Source organism: Sinocyclocheilus grahami, unplaced genomic scaffold (assembly GCF_001515645.1).
Source record: "Sinocyclocheilus grahami isolate Dianchi unplaced genomic scaffold, SAMN03320097.WGS_v1.1 scaffold68.1, whole genome shotgun sequence".
NCBI classification, from domain to species: Eukaryota; Metazoa; Chordata; class Actinopteri; order Cypriniformes; family Cyprinidae; genus Sinocyclocheilus; species Sinocyclocheilus grahami.
The window spans coordinates 821,307-840,723 of record NW_015505247.1 but is presented as its reverse complement, the minus strand read 5'-3'; the positions used below and the strand labels follow the sequence as shown (position 1 = coordinate 840,723).

Here is a 19,417-nt window from a genome sequence, read left to right as displayed (position 1 = left end):
TAACATTTTTCTTATAAGTTGGGTAATAGGGTTGAATGAGCTTTGAACTGAATGAATATTTCATGGTAGGTTACATTTGTTAGATAATTTATCATACATACATAAACTTATAACAAAACATGTGATTTGTGCCTCTAATGCTTAAAGGGGTCATATGATCCGATTTCAAGTTTTCCTTTCTCTTTGGAGTGTTACGAGCTGATTGTGCATAGATAAGATCCCTGAAGTTGCAAAGACTAAAGTCTCAAAACCAAAGAGATATTCTTTATCAAAGTTAAGACTCTGCCACGCCCCCCTAAAACGGCTCGTTCTAACACGCCCCCACATATCTACCTCACTATGTGGAAATATTAGCATAATGCCACCCAAATGTTCACGCAAAGAAAGAAGGCGTGGTTCCAGTAACCACAGTTAGTGTTGAAGCAGCATGTCAGGGAGACGCTGTGTTTCTAGGCGAAAGCAAAAGCACTTTATTTGGCCTTCCGAAAATAAATGCATTTAGGAATCTTTAAGATGACTTACAACAGAACAGCAATGCATTTTATGGATGACCGTTTAGTGAACCTATGAGAGGAGGTAATTCTGACTTTGCTATGACGATCTGGCGCTTCTAAATCAGCTACTGTTTTGTTATTAGTTTAAGTATTTGCTATTGACTGTTCAAATGCAGAGTTTTGCACAGTGTGTGTGTGTGTGCGCGCGAGAGAGATCGAGAGAGAGAGAGAGAGAGAGAATGTGTGTGTGTGTGTGTGTGAGAGAGAGAGAGAGCAAGAGAGAGAGAGGGAGAGAGAGAGGGGGTCACATCACAGTGGAGTCAGCTGTCTTAACCGTGACTTGTGTACTGCAAACACATACCAGCTTCATCACTGTGTCTGTCACGCGACTCTGTTCCCCTTTCGGGCTCTGTCTTTACATTTATTTTGAAAGTTGAAGCTCGCGATTATGGTAAGGGGCCTTACATTTCCGACGAGTGCTTGCGGTGTTCGGCCAATCACAATGCACTGGGTCAGCTGGCCAATCAGAGCAGACTGCGCTTGTCGGAAGGAGGGACTATAAAATGTAACATTTTTGGCAAATGTTTTTCCTCCAAAGGGATCTTGACAGATAAATGCAACTTTTTACAGTTGTTTTTAGCATGTCATGACGCCACCATTTCTGTGTGCATATTTAAACACCATGAAATTGATCCGCCTGGCAGGAGGTGATGGCCACACAAACTCCTCCTCCTTTTTAAACCCGATGCTTTCATACAGCTTATGAGCATCAGTTTGGACCATAGAGGTGAAAAGCACCACTCTCTTCACATTATGCCTGGCAACAAATTCAAAAGCAGTTTTACAAAGTGCTTTCGCAAGGCCACGACCCCGAAACTCCTTTTTCACAGAGATCCTTTTCAGTTCCCAAGCACCTGGCTCCTCTACACAGGGCAAAATGCCCACCGTCCCGACAATAGACCCTTTCAGTTCTGCAACCCAAAAGCAGCTCCTATTTCCAGGCTGCATGTAGGAGTTCCTGATGTCCAACAGATCCTCTCTAAGCCCAAGCTGAATACCCTGCTCAAAAATATACTGCACTGACATCCGAACAGCCAGCATAACCCCTCCGACACCCAAAATGCCGGTCAAGATGGAGCCAGAGAGGATATGGATGAGAAGGAAGACTCCACACAGCATAGCTTGAATCCATGGTTGCTTCAGGGCCAGAAGATACACAATACCAACATGCTCTCTGAACCCAGTGGAGTATATCGTCCTCACAGCTGAGTAATCTGCATCCTGATACTCACGGATCTGATACCACAACATCGAGGCTTTAGAACTGAGATTAAAATGGAATTGTGAGGAAAGCAAACAAGATATTACAATAAAGGCAAGAAAGTGCTTTCATATTCTGTTAAAGTTTTAGAAAGCTATTAGCTTTTAAAAGTAAATGCACCCAAATGCATAACAAAACACAGCGTTATGTCAAGTAGATTGTCTAAAAGCTTACCATTATACAGGCTTCTCTTGCTTGAACTGTTATTCACAGTCCAGACCTATCAGACAGAAACATAAAAGTTACCAAACTTGCTTTAATACAGTTATAGGTGCAAACAGATGACATATGTGCAAAATGCTGCCCAAAAAGATTTTTTATTATATTAGTATTATAGTATAGTTTAATAATAATTAAAAAGTACATATTTGAACTACATGAAAAGATGCTTTTTCAGCTGGAAATTAGATCATGGAATCACATGATCTTTGCAATTTCAGACCACTGATGTTGCTCACAGAGCTAATCAAACCCAAATACAAAACAGGTCCAGATGATAAATCCAACTCAGAATAGCTGTTGAAAACAGTTCATTTATAAATGTTTTTATTGATTTATGTTATTACAACAAATTACATTCGTTTTTTTTTTTTAGAACAAATCACTTTATCCAGATGCTTCGAGTCATTTTAACATTCAGTTACAGGACAATCAAATCTTTCATAAACTAAATTTTTTTTTAAGAAATTAAAATAATAGAAAAAAGTCAAATACATAGTATTAGAGAAATGAATCTGTTATTTTGTTAATAAGCTTTACTGAGTCATAGAAGTGGACAGGCTATGTATAAATAAATAGAAATGATCTTAAACACTAAGAAATGATTTTAAGGACTACAGACTCTACATCATCTTCTTCAAGTACACGTCTCTTAAATGCTTCTGGTAAATATTCAGTGGAGAACATTCTGACAGGTACATTAATGAAGCTTAGACAAGATCTGGACACCTTGTTTCGCTTTTATTCAAGGTTGCTATATGGATAATTCACCCAAAAATGTTTATATTCTGTCATCATTTACTCATGTCATTCCAAAGCATATGGAACATTGGTTAATCTTCAAAACACAAATTAAGATATTTTAACATTTTACAATAAGGTTCCATTAGTTAATAATAGTTAATGTATTAACTAGCATGAACAAACAATGAACAATACATTTATTACAGCATTTATTAATTTTTGTTTATGTTAGTTAATGAAAATACAGTTGTTCATTGTTAGTTCATGTTAATTCACAGTGCATTAATGTTAAAAAGCACAACTTTTGATTTTAAGAATGCATTAGCAAATGGTGAAATTAACATTATAACTAAGATTAATAAATTCTGTAGAAGCATTGTTCATGCTTAGTTCATGTTAACTAAAGTAGTTAACTAATGTTACCTAATGAACCTTATTGAAAAGTGTTACCGAGATTTTTAATGAAAGATCCAAAAAGGTCATAAAGGCGTCAGAAAACAAATCAGTATGAATTGAGTGGTTATCTTTTGAAGAGATATGATTACTTTATATGATGAATTTAGGCTTTTATTCACATTGTATAAACACACATGCATCAAGCACATCACATACGGCAAACACAGCAAGCTTGCATCACACGCTAGAACAAACCTCACCAGTTCTCACATATCATGCATGCACATTTGAGCTTCCATGTTTACCATATGTGATGTGCTCTGTGTATGTTTGTTGATCATTGCTTAGATGTAAATAAAAGCCTAAATCAAATTTGTTCATCTTTATGATCTTCTTGGATCTTCTAGGTTACCTGGACGTTCAATGGAGGGACAGAAACCTCTTAGGTTTCATTAAAAATAGATAAAGCCACAAGTTTGGAATGACATGAAGGTGAGTAAATGACAGAATTAAAATTTTTGGGTGAACAATCCCAAATCTGATTTTTTTAAAACAATAAGATTTTTTCTCTTATTTGAACAGTATATATAAAAATGGTTCCCTTTTTTCCAAGGTTGATGATTTAAAGAAGAAACGATGATAGTGGTGTGCTTCATTAGTAATCTGAACCAGTGTTAAAAAAAGTCTTGGTGGTTTGACTGAAGTTGGGAGATCTCAAGCTCAGTTGTGATGTTGTTTGAGGACGAGCTGGTACTCCATCAATGTGAAATTAGTCAGCTTGGCAATTGCCTCTGGAGCAATAAACTCTCTGACCTTCTGGTAGCCCATGTGCTCATAGAGCTTCTGAGCATCTCTCTGGACCACCGAAGTGTGAAGCAGTACTCCTTGAAAACCACGTTCAAAAGCGAAGTCGGACACAATACGGCACAGTGCTTTGGCAATGCCTTGTCCACGGTGAGTCTTTTTAACCGACATCCGCTTCAGTTCCAGGAAGTTCTGGTCTTTCTCTGCAGGCAAACACGATACTGTACCCACAACACGACCTTGGCTCTCAGCCACCCAGAAGCAAGCATTGGCTGGATCCAGGTAGGTCTGCTGAATGTGACTGAGATCTTGCTCAAGGCAGGTCTGGATGTACTTGGTAAACATGTAACTCACACTCTGCCTGCCTGTGGCCAAAAGCAGTGTGACTGCTAGTACAGGCAATAGGATGGACTTTGAGCTGGTCAGTAAAGCGCAAAACACACATCCCAGAAACATCTGCGCTAGGGGCTGTTTGAGAACGTGCATGCAGGACGATGGGATGTGCTCGCTCATCCCGAGAGTAAAAACCTCTTTTACTTCTTCATGATCTTCCTCCCGGTAGCGACGAATCTGCACCTCAGCCATGACCTTCAAATCAAGCATGATATCAGAAGTAATTATTACACTGAAAGCTTAAGACTGTGTACATCAAATACTATTACACCTGTCTTGTCTTGTCTTGTCATAATCAAGTCTTGTAAGTGAGCAACATTTCAGATCTAGAGATCGACATAACTGATGCATGTGCATTTACATACCTAACAGATTTTGCATTTACTTTACATAACAAATCATTAGTTAAACAGTAACTATAATAAATCTCACTTTGCCAGCCTTAGGGTTTGTATTTGTATTAAAATCACAAGACACAGAATTATATAGTGGCACAGAAACACAAAGACTCAGCCCTCGATCCTGATAAGACAAGATTTCCAGGCAATTGACCTTTACTCGAGGACTGCAGCCAGCCAGCGAGGAAATACACAAGTCATCTGTGTTTACGGAAGTGTTCAGAGCTTTTTTACAATGACATTTGCAAGATAAATTAACAGTATCAATATGCATTTAAATCATGCGAATTGAAATAGGCTTTTCCTCTGGATTTTCTTTTTTTTCTCTTCTTCAAACAAGTAATATAGACATACTTGTTCTGTAAAAGATCCTACCAAAATTAATGACTTACTTTGTTCTTACGGTGTTTCTTCGCTTTTCAAATCTGTTTGAGTCTGTTTGAGATCGCCATCCACTGGAGAGGAGGAATTATAAGAACGGTGCATTTGACAACGTTTCATTCATTTATTTACCGATTTAATGTGATCAGCTACTGGTAATATCACTGGTTATGTGGTTGGCTATTATTACCAAAGGATCGTTGTTTATCAAATATAAAACACTTAATCCGTTTTCAGGTAATTGTTGTCATTATGCTAGATAGGGGGAAGGTTAGTTGACATGTCCTTCATTCATTCATTCACTCATTCATTCAATAAGATATTAGCTTAAAATGCATTTGAATGTATAAAGAATATATATAGCTATGAAAACTAGATTTACATGGAACTGTGCTGTTGCCCAGATTTACTGAAGAAGGCCATTTTTAAACATTAATTTATAAAGCTCAGGAGGTTTGGAGTTAAAGTCCAGTTTCATTAATTGGCCGATGTGTTTTCGAGTCAGTGCTCAGTCAGTGTGATATAGCACAACATTGTTTCTTTAAATATGATCAACAACTGGTAATATACTGCTGGTCTGGCCTTAAAAGTGGTTGCCAATTGTCAAAAACAGATTGAGCATCAAATATAAAACACATAAAAAATTTTTTTAATTATTCAGACAGTAACAAGGGATATAATTTCATCATAATGTACAATTAGGGAACTGCACTTGATGCATTAGATTTTTATAAACTGTCAGCCTAATGCAAATGTAGAACATGTGCTGTGTTCAAAATGCTATACTATCACACCACTCTTACTATTTCTGCAATATCCAGTCCTGTGCATAGTATGCATTGAATACCTGGATGATACTTTATTTGCCAGAATCTGCTAAATATAACTCAGGTGCACTGAAATTAGTACAGAAGCTGTATTTGGAAACGCATACTACCATACAACTAAATTAATGCTCCTGGTTTGTCATGTGACAACACTTAAAAAACAGTTAGGCAGCATGCACTGTGTACTGGGCAGTAAGCAGTAAACAGTAAGCTAGTGTGCCATTCCGAACACAGCCATGGTCAAAGCGCAAATCCACTAGATAGCAGTAGTGTTGTTTGCGGTCTCTGACCATATGAACACTAGCGCCCTCTACTGGACAGAAACAAATATAGGCGATAGAATGTGCTAAGAATCTAAAAAAAGGTAAATTTAAATGGTACTTTTTATGGCATACTTTTATGACAAAAATAATCCCATCTCAAGCCGAAACTAACAATGGCTGTGTCATTATCACTGTTGGACATAAACCACAGCATAGACAAAGCTACATTTACAGAGTACATTTACAAACAACAATGCTGTATAATAATAATAAAACACTAAATAAAAATAACACAATATCACTTCATACCTCAAACAATATTGGAAGCCAAAGAATAAAAATGGGTTCTCAGATTATATTAAAAATATAGCAAGAGTAGAAGAGAATCATGAAATATTAAATAGAAGGCCATTCCACAATTTGGGGACGGTAACTGAAAAAGCCCTATCACCACAGAAAAGATTGATTTTGTATTCTGTATTGCTTAGTTTTACTTCCAGCACACTAATGTATGTTTAGAAATGATTGTAAATCCCTTTAATTGTAGACCAGTTTTCCTGTTCTCCCCTTGACTTACAATCACCATTATTCTCAATGACATTGCATTTAAAACCATTTCCAAAGATGTGCCGATGACACATGGTGAGAATAAGTTAGTAAAATGGTACATTTTTGTAATACACAACATCACTTCACAGCTCAAATAATACTGGAAGCCAAAGAATAAAAATGGGTTAGGGTTAAATCTTCAGATTAGATTTAAATATAGCAAAAGTGGGAGAAGATCGTAAAATATTTAATGGAAGATGATTCCACAATTTGGGGGCAGTAAATGATCACCACAAAAATGATTGGTTTCGTGATCTGTATTATTCTCAGTGACACTACATTTGAATCCATTCCAAAAGGTGTGTTGACGCATGATGAGGACAGTTTAATGAGACTACCTCTGGGTTTCCCCAGTGGTTTCAGTTCCTGCAGCATCACAAATAAATTTAAAAAAAGCTTTAAAAACATCCTGCATTATTGAACTATTTTTAAACAATATTTATTTCCCCCCATTTTCTCTTTATCCCCCTACTTGTTCTCTGCAATGTTGTATTTAAAAACCAAATCTTTATAAAAATACTGAAGACTTCAGCTTCTGAAAACCCTGTAAAAAAGAGGAGTGATATATAAAATGCTCTGTATACTTTGTGTTAAGTTAAAATGTTAACATTTTCTGCCCAATATTAGAATTTACAAGGAACATATTCAGTTCAATTAATATTTATTTGAATAACTCTTAAATGCAAATATTTCCCCCTAATAAAGCAAGATGTAGAATAGACACACAAAGACACACATCAATCATCTTTTGTTTCCTATGGTTAGAGACTGTGTGAACATGATACAGTCTCACTCAAAAGGTGTTTCAGCATTGACATTTGGATAACAAAGCTGCTCAGAGTCTCAGTGCTAGGCTGCCACTGCCACTGAGGAATTCCTCCTCACACAGTGCCGTATTGTTGCCTGTTCACATCAGACACTAACACCAAACACATCAGAACAACAACACCAAAATCTCATTAAACAACTTTACAAAAATCATGTTTTCCAGGATATGATTGTGTTATACAGTAAAAGCCTAACATACAAACAGAAAAACCAACAGTGTCTGTCTCAAGTGTTTGGTTTCTGGCACTGAAAACAATTGTTCCTTGTTTCTCTTCATTTTCATTCGTTTCTTTTGTTCTACCCCAGACTGATATCTCCAGCAAACAGGGTAATAAGCAAAATGACAGAGAATCCGGTGAGTAGCCCAGCATTTTGGATCAGGAAGAACACAACCCTTCCTCGATAACCTTTGGCATGTGTTGCCATGATCCTGTTCATCTCTGGGAACTGGAAAAACAGCAAACATTGTAATTAGAAATTTAAAGAAAGTGTTTACACAACTCTCTGGAATACTTGATTCTGATTGGTCAGTCAGGAAACTTTTTTTTAACGCAAATGGCAGCATCTTTCATCTCAGTTAGTAGTGTTTGTATTGTAAGTGATCTTAGATGATTTTAATATTACTGTAATATTGTTGCTATGTTTGCTCTTTTGCTAGGCCAGTGTGGTGATAAATTGGGTCCTCTCTTGAAATCTGGTGTCTCCAACTGGTTGTGTGTACACACAAACTATAATAATTAAAAATATGTATAATTCCTATATAATGCATTAAAAAACAAATGGGACATAGTGTAATTATCTTTGACCTTACATTTTACATTTAACTGTTAATAATAAGAATTAAGAACAACAAAAACAACAATAAAAATAAACGCATTATTTTACACTTACTTTAACACATTATTTTAAAGACTACGACTCAACTAAAACAGACATTAATGGTCATTATAACAGTTCAAATGACATGCATCATAACATGTTGCGATTATGTAGAAACTGTAGTAAGGCATGAAAGAGAGTACTCATTAAAAGTTCTTTAAAGCCAATGGAGACCCGATTTCTAGGGAAGACCCGATTTATCATGACACCAGCTGTTTTGTTTCATGTAGTTTACTATTCTTATCTTAGCAGAATCTTTATGTTATAATACAAGTTAGGTTATAAAATAATTTAAAATGAAATACATTTTTCATGGCCATGTTTTATGCCAAGTGGGATAATGTACATTCAGGCAGTCATTACTGCAAATCATTTTAACATTTACCACAGTAAGAACATGTCTTACCATGTCTGCAAGGGAGATATAGAGGAACATTCCACCAGCAATGGCAAAGATAGCATTTGGAGCAAAACTACTGCCCAGCAGGATCCCCAATGCAAGACCGAGATAACAGCACATCGCAGACAGCAAATTAAAACACGCAGCCTGACCAACACTCATGCCCGAGTTCAAAAGCATGACAAAATCACCTACAGAGAGACAGAGAAAGAATTTAGACTTTAAAAAATAAATGATATTTTGATGATAAGTCTCTATGTCTGTGTTTTACCCAGCTCATGAGGGAACTCTTCACAGAAGATTGCAATAGAGGTGCTGAAGCCGGTGAGTAGAGAGAGTGTGAATGATGCTCCGATGGCCAGACCGTCTATGAAGTTATGCACAGCATCACTAACAGTGATCATCCATGCCACAGTCTTTATATTAGACATTCCATCCCCTTTCAGCCAGCGACAAGTTAATAACACACATGCATTCTGTGCAGAGAGGAGACACTGTTAGAGGCCATTCACACAGAACAATAGGTTGCTGTCGTAACCCCGGTTCTCTGAAACATCAAGTGGAGCAATCCACCTATGGGAAGGGCATCCATACCTGACCTCTGCAGAAACAGAGTCTGGCTAGACAGACAGAAGCGCGCAACCAATGCTCGGTAAGGCCCACCCCCTTACCTGAGAGCATATAAGGCCTGCATGCGCTGCTGTTCTCCAGTAAGTATATTCGCTTCTTGTGCGGCAAGCGGGGCAAAGCTTGTGGATCTCTCCACTCAATGTTTCAGAGAACCGGGGTTACGACAGTAACCTATTGTTCGCGATCCACCTATGGGAAGGGCATCCATACCTGACCTCTGCAGAAACAGAGTCTGGCTAGACAGACAGAAGCGCGCAACCAATGCTCGGTAAGGCCCACCCCCTTACCTGAGAGCATATAAGGCCTGCATGCGCTGCTGTTCTCCAGTAAGTATATTCGCTTCTTGTGCGGCAAGCGGGGCAAAGCTTGTGGATCTCTCCACTCAATGTTTCAGAGAACCGGGGTTACGACAGTAACCTATTGTTCGCTTTCATCATCTCGTGTTCAGGATCCACCTATGGGAAGGACATGGGCAGCTCCCCAATTGCCCAATACACTCACAGTGAGGTTCTGTAAGCCAGAGAAGGACGTCACCCCAAGGAGGCCGTGCCTGACACGTCCCATAATCAAACACCTGGCAGCCCTGACACGCAGGACATGAAACATGTATGAGGCATACACAAATTAAAATAAACCCAGCAACACATATATAAACACCCAGGCACAAATATAAATGCATGCTTGGTGACATGAATGTGCGTGGCCTGACCTGTTCCTTGCTACAATGCTACAGAGGTTTTGGTGACATCCAATCGGTAGTAACACACAAACATGGGGGGGAAAAGCCCAGCTGGCAGCCGAGCAGATATCCTGCAGTGACACTTCCCCTGAACAGAGCCCAAGAGGCGGCTAAGCCCCTTGTAGAATGAGCTCTGATGTCTCCTGGGGCTGCACTCCCTTCGATTCATATGCCAGAGCTATAGCCTCCAAAAGCCAATGTGAGAGGTGTTGCTTAGATATGGGACTCCCCCTGTGAGGGGGCGCCCATGAAATAAAGAGCTGGTCACTCTTCTAAAAAAGCACTGGTCCTGGTCATATATGTCCGTAATTCACGAACAGGACACAGAGCATTCAGCCTCTGATCCTCTGTGGAGGAAAAAGGAGGAGGGTGAAAAGCGGACAGCTCCAACAACTTCGATGTGAATGCAGAGAAACATTTAGGCATAAAAGCTGGATTAGGCTTAATGAAAACCTTATCTCCACTAAGAGAGAATTTAGTGCAGAAGGAATGTACAAAGAGTGCATGTAGCTCACTGAAACGTTTAGCTGATGCCAAGGCCAAGAGCAAAGCCGTCTTAGGGAACAGCACCTTTAAGGAAATACTTCCCAGGGGCTCAAAAGGATATTGCGACAGAGCCTCCAGCACCACGGAGAGATCCCATTCAGGAACAGTTCTCCTGATGACTGGCAAAGAATGACAGGCAGTCTTCATAAATCTGCAAATTAGAGCAATGTTTCCCAACCTTTTTTGAGTTGCGGCACCCTTTGGAAATTAACAAACTTGTGGCACCCTACAAAATTAATTTTGTCACAATATTTGAATTTCTAACTTCGATATGATAATTTGAAAAGTATAGATATTCGGTACAACAGGGAAGAACTGCAGAATATAATGTCATACAGATATTTTTTATATTATTTTAAAAATGTGTCCATCAATGGTGGCAATCAGTAGGCTAATTTCTAACGAAGAGACCAATTTATATGACAGATTTTAATGTAGGCTTTTATACATATGTAAACATTTAATTACCATTATAACTAGCGATCTCACAAATTTTTGCTCATTCAGTGTTTTTTTTATTTTACATTTTATTTTTATTTTGGTGCAGTAGCACAAGCTTGATTTCAAACTTTGAATTGAATTAGTGGACTTTGCCGTTCCGATGAGCATGAACGGTATACGAGTGGAGCTGAGTGGAGCGCACACGCATAGAGCGGGATAATACATAGAGCGTCACACCTCACAACTCATTTTCGGTAGCCGAAATTTCGGTGCATCTCTAATTATTGGCGACATCAGAAATGGATATTATATCATAGATGCTTTTTTGAACAATTTAAAAATATATTTTTTTAATTAAAAAAAGATTTTTTACACTGCACCCCTGCTCTCGACAGACGGCACCCCGGTTGGGAAACACTGGATTAGAGGATGCTGCCAGACAGTTGAGCACTCAAAGCCCACATGACAGGCAGAAATAGCCGGGTAGACCTTAATTGTAGAAAAGGACCTGCCTTTATCCATAACGTCTTGTAAGAAACATCAGGAACCGAGCACCGATATGATGTGAGACCATGCCCATCACACCCCTCTTCAAACACTTGCCAATTACAACCATATAAGGGCTGTGTAGAAACAGCTCTGGCATTCTGTATAGTAGCAACCACACGAGGGGAAAGCCCTAGTGCGTTTAAGTTTGTCCTCTCATGGGCAAGGCCCAGAGAGCCACCCTGTCTGGGTGTGGGTGATAAATCTCCCCGATCACTTGAGACAATACGTCTGTGCGGAGGGGGAGGCGTCATGGCTGGGCATATAATAGAGGGATAATCTCTGCCAGCCACAGTGCTTTGGGCCACTTGGGTGCTATCAGAAGGAGAGACAGGCCCTGCTCTCTCACCCTGGCTAGTGTGGGAATTATCAAGCACAGGGGAGGAAAAGCATACAGCAGCACTTTGGGCCACGGGTGGGCATTGGGCAATGACAGAGGTGGGGGTGGCCTCCTCATCCTCTGAGACCCCGAGAAGGCCCGCGTCGTCATCACAGCTGGAACCGGCCGATCGAAGATCCTCATCGGGGAACACCGGATTGGGCTGGTCAGCCCAGTCGAGAGACACTGCGCCCCGGGACGCCCAGGCGGGTCAGGATGCGAACACCACTAACCTAAGGCTGAATAAAAGACTGTCACGTCTGGCGGAGGCTGATCTGGCAATATGTCCTCCTGAAGACACGCAAGTGGGCAGTTTAAAATTCAACCAAGATGTGTGTCAACTGGAGAACAGCAGTGCATGCAGGCCTTATATGCTCTCAGGTAAGGGGGTGGGCCTCACCGAGGCACTGGATGCACACTTTTGTCTGTCTAATCAGACTTGGTGCAATTGGATGCTTTTGCAGAAGTCAGGTACAGATGTCCTTCCCATAGGTGGATTTCGAACACGAGATGATGAATGAGAACTTTTTTTTTACAAACTTTTTAAAAACATGCCTTTATACCTTATGTTTTTTTTTTTTTTTGCGTTTTTGGAATGCGGTGTCATTCGCAAGTTGCCATAAAAAAAAGACACCAGAGGTGAACACTTTTTTTCTTTTTAAGTTTGTCTTTTTAAAGGGATAGTTCACCCAAAAATGAAAATTTGATGTTTATCTGCTTACCCCCAGGGCATTCAAGATGTAGGTGACTTTGTTTCTTCAGTAGAACACATATGATGATTTTTAACTTTAACCGTTGCAGTCTATCAGTCGTATAATGCATGGCAATGGTAACAAAATCTATGAGTAAAAAAAAACATGCACAGACAAATCCAAATTAAACCATGCGGCTCGTGACGACACATTGATGTCCTAAGACACGAAACAGTATTTATATAATTTTTTACCTCTAATACACCACTATGTCCAACTGTCTTTGGGCGCGCGCACGGCATCTGGTGCGTGAGGTGTGTACGCGCTCTGGCGTAGTTTACGTTAATGGGTGTGTTGATATCCAGCCGAAGAGCAATCAACCATAACTTCAGGCGAGCAGGCTCAGAAGTTGGGAATACGTTTAGTTTCAAATCGGTTTGAACAATCCGGATAAGCGCAAGTAAGTACCATTTTGATTAGCCGTCGTACCTACAGTGTTTGTGCACTGTGTAAACAATGAGTGACGTATACGCGTGAGAGATCCCTTTCGGCGCTTACGTAAACTACGCCAGAGCACGTACACACCTCACGCACCGGATGCCGTGCTCGCGCCCAAAGACAGTTGGACATAGTCGTGTATTAGAGGTAAAAAATTATATAAATACTGTTCGGTTTCTGAATCTGTGTATCATTCATTTTTTTATTTAATATCGAAAGTTTAAAAAAAAAGAGAAAACGGCTCCTTTTTCGTTTTTTGGGAAAAAAAACGAAAAAAACGAGAATTCAACTTAAGTTTTCATTTTTCGTTCATGGGTGGAAAAATGAATAAACAGCTTGAATATTCGATTTCTACATGTGGGCGGGAATTAAACGCCCCTTTCTGCTGATTGGTCAGCCGAAGATCAAACCGTGCCTTCATCAGTTCTTCTGCAGTATCACGCAGCAGAATAATAGTCCTCTGCTGCTGCAGTTGTATTGATTCTTAACACATTTATTGCAACTACATTTAATCTTTTTTCATCAAACAAACAGGCTAATGAAGGCTTACTCACCCAGTAAGTCTGTTTGTTTAATTAAGAAATTAATATATAAATATATAAATATTTTAAACAGAGACAAAAAGGAAAGAATAATAAATTGGCTTGAGTATATATAGGCCTATGTTCACGCAAGTACTGTCATTCTGACTGACAACCGGAGAACAACAGATATTAAATAGCCTACTGTTAGAGTTATATAATGTAGTCTTGTGTTTTACTTGTATCTCAAAAGGATATGCACTTGTGCGCAGCGTGAGCTGCAATGCAAGATTTTCATAAAATATAATAACTTGCCATTTTGGTTTGTTTCTCACCAAACCCTCAGTATACCTTCAGAATGCTTGGAATATACGTCACGAGATGCATAGGATTATTTTACGACAGATATGCATCCGCTTAAGAAAAAAAACTAAATTCACCATTCTCTGCCATTAAATTGGCAAGTGTGAGCAGGACATTTTTGTGTTATTAAGTAATAAGCCTTTAGAAGAACATTAAGGTGAGTAGTGACTCTAGTTCAGACAGTTCCAATAAATTGCGATGGGTTAAATAAACTCAATAAGCAGACAGACGCGACTACAGTCAAGCACAGACCAGTATTGAAGCGCACAGGAAATAAGCAGCAGTCATATTTAAAGCAGTTTAAATTAATATTGAGTACTGATTGATGTTCACTTGGATTTTTTTCCCCATCGAGGGGAAATAACTTAATACTCTGTCATTTATAGTCGTATGGTAAAATGTATATTTTTAATTATGTAACGTTACGTTCAAAATAACTACAAAATGTCATGCCTTTGAAAAATAAAGAGAACAACAGAATGCGCTTCTTTAGCACATTAGTCTCCTTGAGCATCTTTCTGGCGCATGCCACAAACATGAACCACAGCTAATACTTGTCTTTTAAAAGGCTTCATATAAGCATTAAATGCATCATATAAGTCACTTTGGAATAAATCACAGTAGGCCTATGTATCATGATAAAAAAAGCCACTTTACAGTCTGGAAATACTTTAGGCTATAGCATTCTTTCTCGGACCCCCTATCACTTTAAGAACCGCTGGTCTACACAGAAGAAAGACCTGACTAGACTCTGCCCCAGTACGAGTTGTGTCGAGCTATTCATTAGTCTGTTTGATGAGAAAAATATGAAATTGATAAAATGGGTTATTAATCCGTACAACTGCAGCAGTTGAGGACTATTATTCTGCTGCGTGATACTGCGGAAGAACTGAAGAAGGCACAGTTTGATCTTTGGCTGACCAATCAGCAGAAAGGGGCATTTAATTCCCGCCCACATGTAGAAATCGAATATTCAAACTGTTTACTCATTTTTCCACCCATGAACGAAAAACTAAAATTTAAGCTAATTTCGAATTTTTCGTTTTTTTCCAAAAAACAAAAAAGGAGCCTTTTTCTAATTTTTCTACTTTCAATATTAAATAAAAAAACAAATGATCGAATGATACATGGATTTTTCTGGCACAAACTGATCGTTTCGTGTCTTAGGACATCAATGTGTCGTCACGAGCCGCAGGGTTTAATTTGGATTTGTCTGTGCATGTTTTTTTTTACTCTCATAGATTTTGTTACCATTGCCATCCATTATACGACTGACAGACTGCAACGGTTAAAGTTAAAAATCATCATATGTGTTCTACTGAAGAAACAAAGTCACCTACATCTTGGATGCCCTGGGGGTAAGCAGATAAACATCAAATTTTCATTTTTGGGTGAACTATCCCTTTAAGCTCAAGTTCTGTGTGAACTTTTAGAAAAACACATCTCTAATAATTTTTTTTAACTCCACTGCCCTGCATCTCACATTTTTAAACACAAAAACACATTCTGTGTGATTGGCTGATAATGTTGAAGAACAGAAAATAACTGATTTTGCGTCGTCAATGGGTAACCTTTTTTTTTTTTTAGCTTGAAACAGCACCTTTCAAATAAGGCACTCATTCAAATTATGCTAAAAATGCAGAGAGAAGCAGTGCATTGGTCAAAGATAACGGTCTAGAATGGAAACATGTTTCTACTTAAGACAAATGTTAAATAAAGTCCCACTGTCAGATAGTCACATATATATAGCTAAAGCTGCAATTGTGACATATAAAGTCAGAATTACAAGAAATATAGTCACAATTGTGGTATTTAAAATTATATTCTGACGTACTGTATGTGCAGTCTAGTGGATGTTTGCATTGAAAAACAATTAGTAGAAAAAAACTGGTGAGAAACAAAAATGCTTTAACTGTGTGGACTGCCTATTAGTTTAAATATCATTAGATGGTGAATTAACATTTCTGAGAGAACTGAAGGAGACAAAGTCAACAAACAGCAGATGAGCACATGCCCACATGCAAGATCAATAATGTGCTTCTGTAAATCATTAATCTTTAACCTAATATTTATTGTGCTTTCACTACTTCAGGAAATCATGCACATTTCCTGAAGGATCTGGTAAACATCTGGGTGCGAACAGGGAAATCGCAGTGTTTATTTTTTTTGTGTGTGTATATAATTAGTGAATTATCTGTATTACCTGTTCAACAGCTGGACTCTCACTTGGGTTGTTGGACTTTTCATTGATAGAGTTTATCTCATGATTGGTGTTGTTTGTGATGATGCCACCGCTGATGTTGTTTATGACAACGTCATTGCTAAAGGTGGTGATGGTGACATCAGCTGACTGCAGGGGAGGGAAATGACTGTGTCCCAGCTGCAGTGGAGGTGAACCATTGAATTAGGCCTGCAAACAGCTTGATCTGTTCTACTGAATAATGTGCACATGTACAAGCTCTTACCTCTGTATCTGCTTTCAGTACCATCTTTAAAACTCGTTCAGTGAAGAACAAAATGTAAAATCCACCAAAAATACCAACTACGTTTAGCACATAGTTATCATCTTTAGGATCTAAGCCAAGGGCCTGTTCAGTTGGCAAAAAAGATAAGAATTAGGACTGCATGCATGAAGATTTTGAGTAATTGACTGTTTTTTGGCCAATCTTATAATGCAGTGCTGGGGGGCGCTCAGGACCAGGGTTGAGAAACACTGCTCTAGAGCTACATATTTTTCCATCTATACCTTTGAAAATCATTTTATCTCTCAAATATCATCTCATAATCTCATTGTAACTCATTCTTACCTCTGGGATAAGTTGCAGTACAGCATTTGAAAACAGTGTCCCAATGGCCAGTCCAATGAAATACGTCAAGACTTTTGGAAAATATGGTTTTTTAGTGAAAGGCACCAGAAATAACCCCAACAGAGCAGCCAAGTTTATCACGGTCACAGCCAGGAAACCATAACCCCAAACTACAGGAAGGAGGAAACGGATTTACACATATATTGAGGAATATTACAATTATTTCCATCAATTCAATTTAAGAAGTGAAAAAAAAAACTGTAGTTTCAATTTATCACAACTTAATGCAGTTCAACTTCACTGCATCCCAACACAGAAACCTAATGCAGGAAGTGTATTAAGTTTTGTTACTGGATGCAGTGAAGTAAAATACTCTTTTACAGCCTGTTAGTGAGGACATCATTACCATCTGAAATGGGATCAGACAAAGGCTGTTTTTTCTGAATGTGAAATGAGAAACTGATACCGCACAGTTCAAAACCTTCAACAAAATCAGTGAATCAACAATGTGATGATGGGTCATGGAAAATCCACTTATCAGTTCAAGTGTTTGCTCTCTAAAAGAATCTGTGTGTAATGTGTGGTGTGATAATAATATCAACTTTTAACCATTGTGATTCATAAGCAAAAAGGTCAAAACCATGATTACACAAAAGTGTAAAATACTTGGCCGAGTTTCACACCCAAAATAAACACTAGGGAATCAATCTGTAACTCCCTGATAAAATGGTAAAATAAGTTGATTTGGTCTCGAGGTTTTATTGTAATCTCGGTCTATTTCCTCATTAATCAAAATACTGTATATTTTCCTGACTTCATACAGCACATTTGATTGTCGTTTCCACCAAGATGAAAGGGTTTGTGGTATTCAGACTCACCTTTGTGATCAGGTAATAATGAAGAATCATTGAGGTTTGAGGGGGAGGTGTGAGAGCAGGCAGGGAGCAGGACCCGATTGAGAATAGCTGGACACATCATCTCCAGATCATTGAGACTGACGTTTTTCATTATAGCGTGCCCCAATTAATATGCAAATTAGATTCAGTAGTCTCATAGATGGGAATATCAATTTATGGACATTTTACGCACATATTGCATTAAGTAAAATTGTATATCAAACCGCTCTGTTATATCTTTCAAAGCATAGTTGAGAATCATCTTTGTACAAAGTTTGGTCAAAAACAGCCTGAAACCTAAAAACTGATCGGTGAATGAAAAAATAAAACATCGTTTCTGCCTATAGGCTATTCATGTCTATTTATTTTTTTGAAAAACGTAATGCTGGCGTCTTCTACAAGGACATAGAATAAAATATGAATGAAATATCTTTTTTCAAAAATGTTTTTTTCCCCCTCCATTTGTTTCTTGTGTGAAATAAACATTCAGAATATGTCCGTGACCTTTCACTTGTGTTGCTTGCTTTCTCTATTAGTTAAAGTGCAGCTTGCCGAAAGAAACTGGCATTACCTCAGTGTTCTTCAGCGGATTGGCTTCATCGTCGACAGATGCCGCGCGGCGGCTGGTAATGAGGCGCAGAAAATTGTCCAGGTTTCCCGTGGACAGCGATTTGCTTTCACCGTAGAAGCGCAAAACACTTTGCATGAAACTTTCCTCCATATTTCTATCCTTTCGAAATGAATAACTTTACCGAACAACTATCCGAGAACAGTGTAAAGCAGTCGACGGTCAAGACGGATGGAGACCACGTGCGCACATTCTAACTAATAACTGAAGCCTCAGGTTAATAAATGAGAAACCCTTTTCTTTCATTTCCTTTTCAGAAATGATTTGCAATCTCCTGGACGTGAGAGGAACAACTATTTGACGGCTTTACTAATCAATCTGTAGTCTTAATAGTGGAGTCCACCTCTTGACGCTCACTCATCCATTCCTGAGCAAAGATCAGGAAAGAAACTTCTGCAGCACTGAGGGTCAAAGAACAGCAACATGCTGCTGCCCAACCACTGCTACTGCCAGCCGGATCACTGCCGTCACTCCGTGTCAATAAATGAAGCCTTTGTTTGCGCTTTTCCAGACATTCTTGCAACGTGTTCAGGTCTGACTTGAGTAACATTCAAGTGATCTTGTAGAAGGACGTTACAGCCATTGAAAAGAACACAATGCCAATATTTGCACATTTCTCAGGGAAGCCTATTTTTTTATCACTGACCAACATGACTTGGTGTTTTTCGAAAACAGCCACATTAAGTAAAAATTAAATATTTTATATTAATATACCAACAACAATGGACTATGCAGTTTGTTTTTATATGGTTTTAATATAAAATATATATATATA

At 38.6% G+C, this 19,417-nt stretch overlaps 2 protein-coding genes across 6 annotated transcripts; both read right to left on the bottom strand.

Annotated features, from left to right (window-relative positions):
* Positions 1 to 3,747: 3,747 nt before the first annotated feature.
* Positions 3,748 to 5,222, bottom strand: LOC107585290 (probable N-acetyltransferase camello). 5 transcript variants are annotated; one of them, XM_016272245.1, is made up of 3 exons: positions 5,173 to 5,188; positions 4,867 to 4,936; positions 3,748 to 4,566 (listed from the first exon to the last, which is right to left on the bottom strand). In XM_016272245.1, exon 3 carries the CDS (start codon positions 4,561 to 4,563, stop codon positions 3,895 to 3,897), a length of 669 nt encoding a protein of 222 aa, XP_016127731.1. In that variant the 5' UTR covers positions 4,564 to 4,566; positions 4,867 to 4,936; positions 5,173 to 5,188; the 3' UTR covers positions 3,748 to 3,894. The 5 variants fall into 5 exon arrangements, with proteins under 5 accessions (XP_016127731.1, XP_016127730.1, XP_016127729.1 ...); XM_016272244.1 differs by having other exon boundaries at positions 5,162 to 5,178; XM_016272243.1 differs by lacking the exon at positions 4,867 to 4,936 and having other exon boundaries at positions 5,162 to 5,222.
* Positions 5,223 to 7,546: 2,324 nt separating this feature from the next.
* On the bottom strand, positions 7,547 to 19,226 carry LOC107585247 (zinc transporter ZIP8-like). The gene is given in 8 exon segments (XM_016272176.1): positions 7,547 to 8,124; positions 8,963 to 9,147; positions 9,228 to 9,432; positions 16,515 to 16,691; positions 16,777 to 16,899; positions 17,119 to 17,288; positions 17,997 to 18,167; positions 18,567 to 19,226. Coding segments are annotated over 8 exon segments (1,350 nt in total). The 5' UTR covers positions 18,736 to 19,226; the 3' UTR covers positions 7,547 to 7,974.
* Between the last annotated feature and the right edge of the window lie 191 nt (positions 19,227 to 19,417).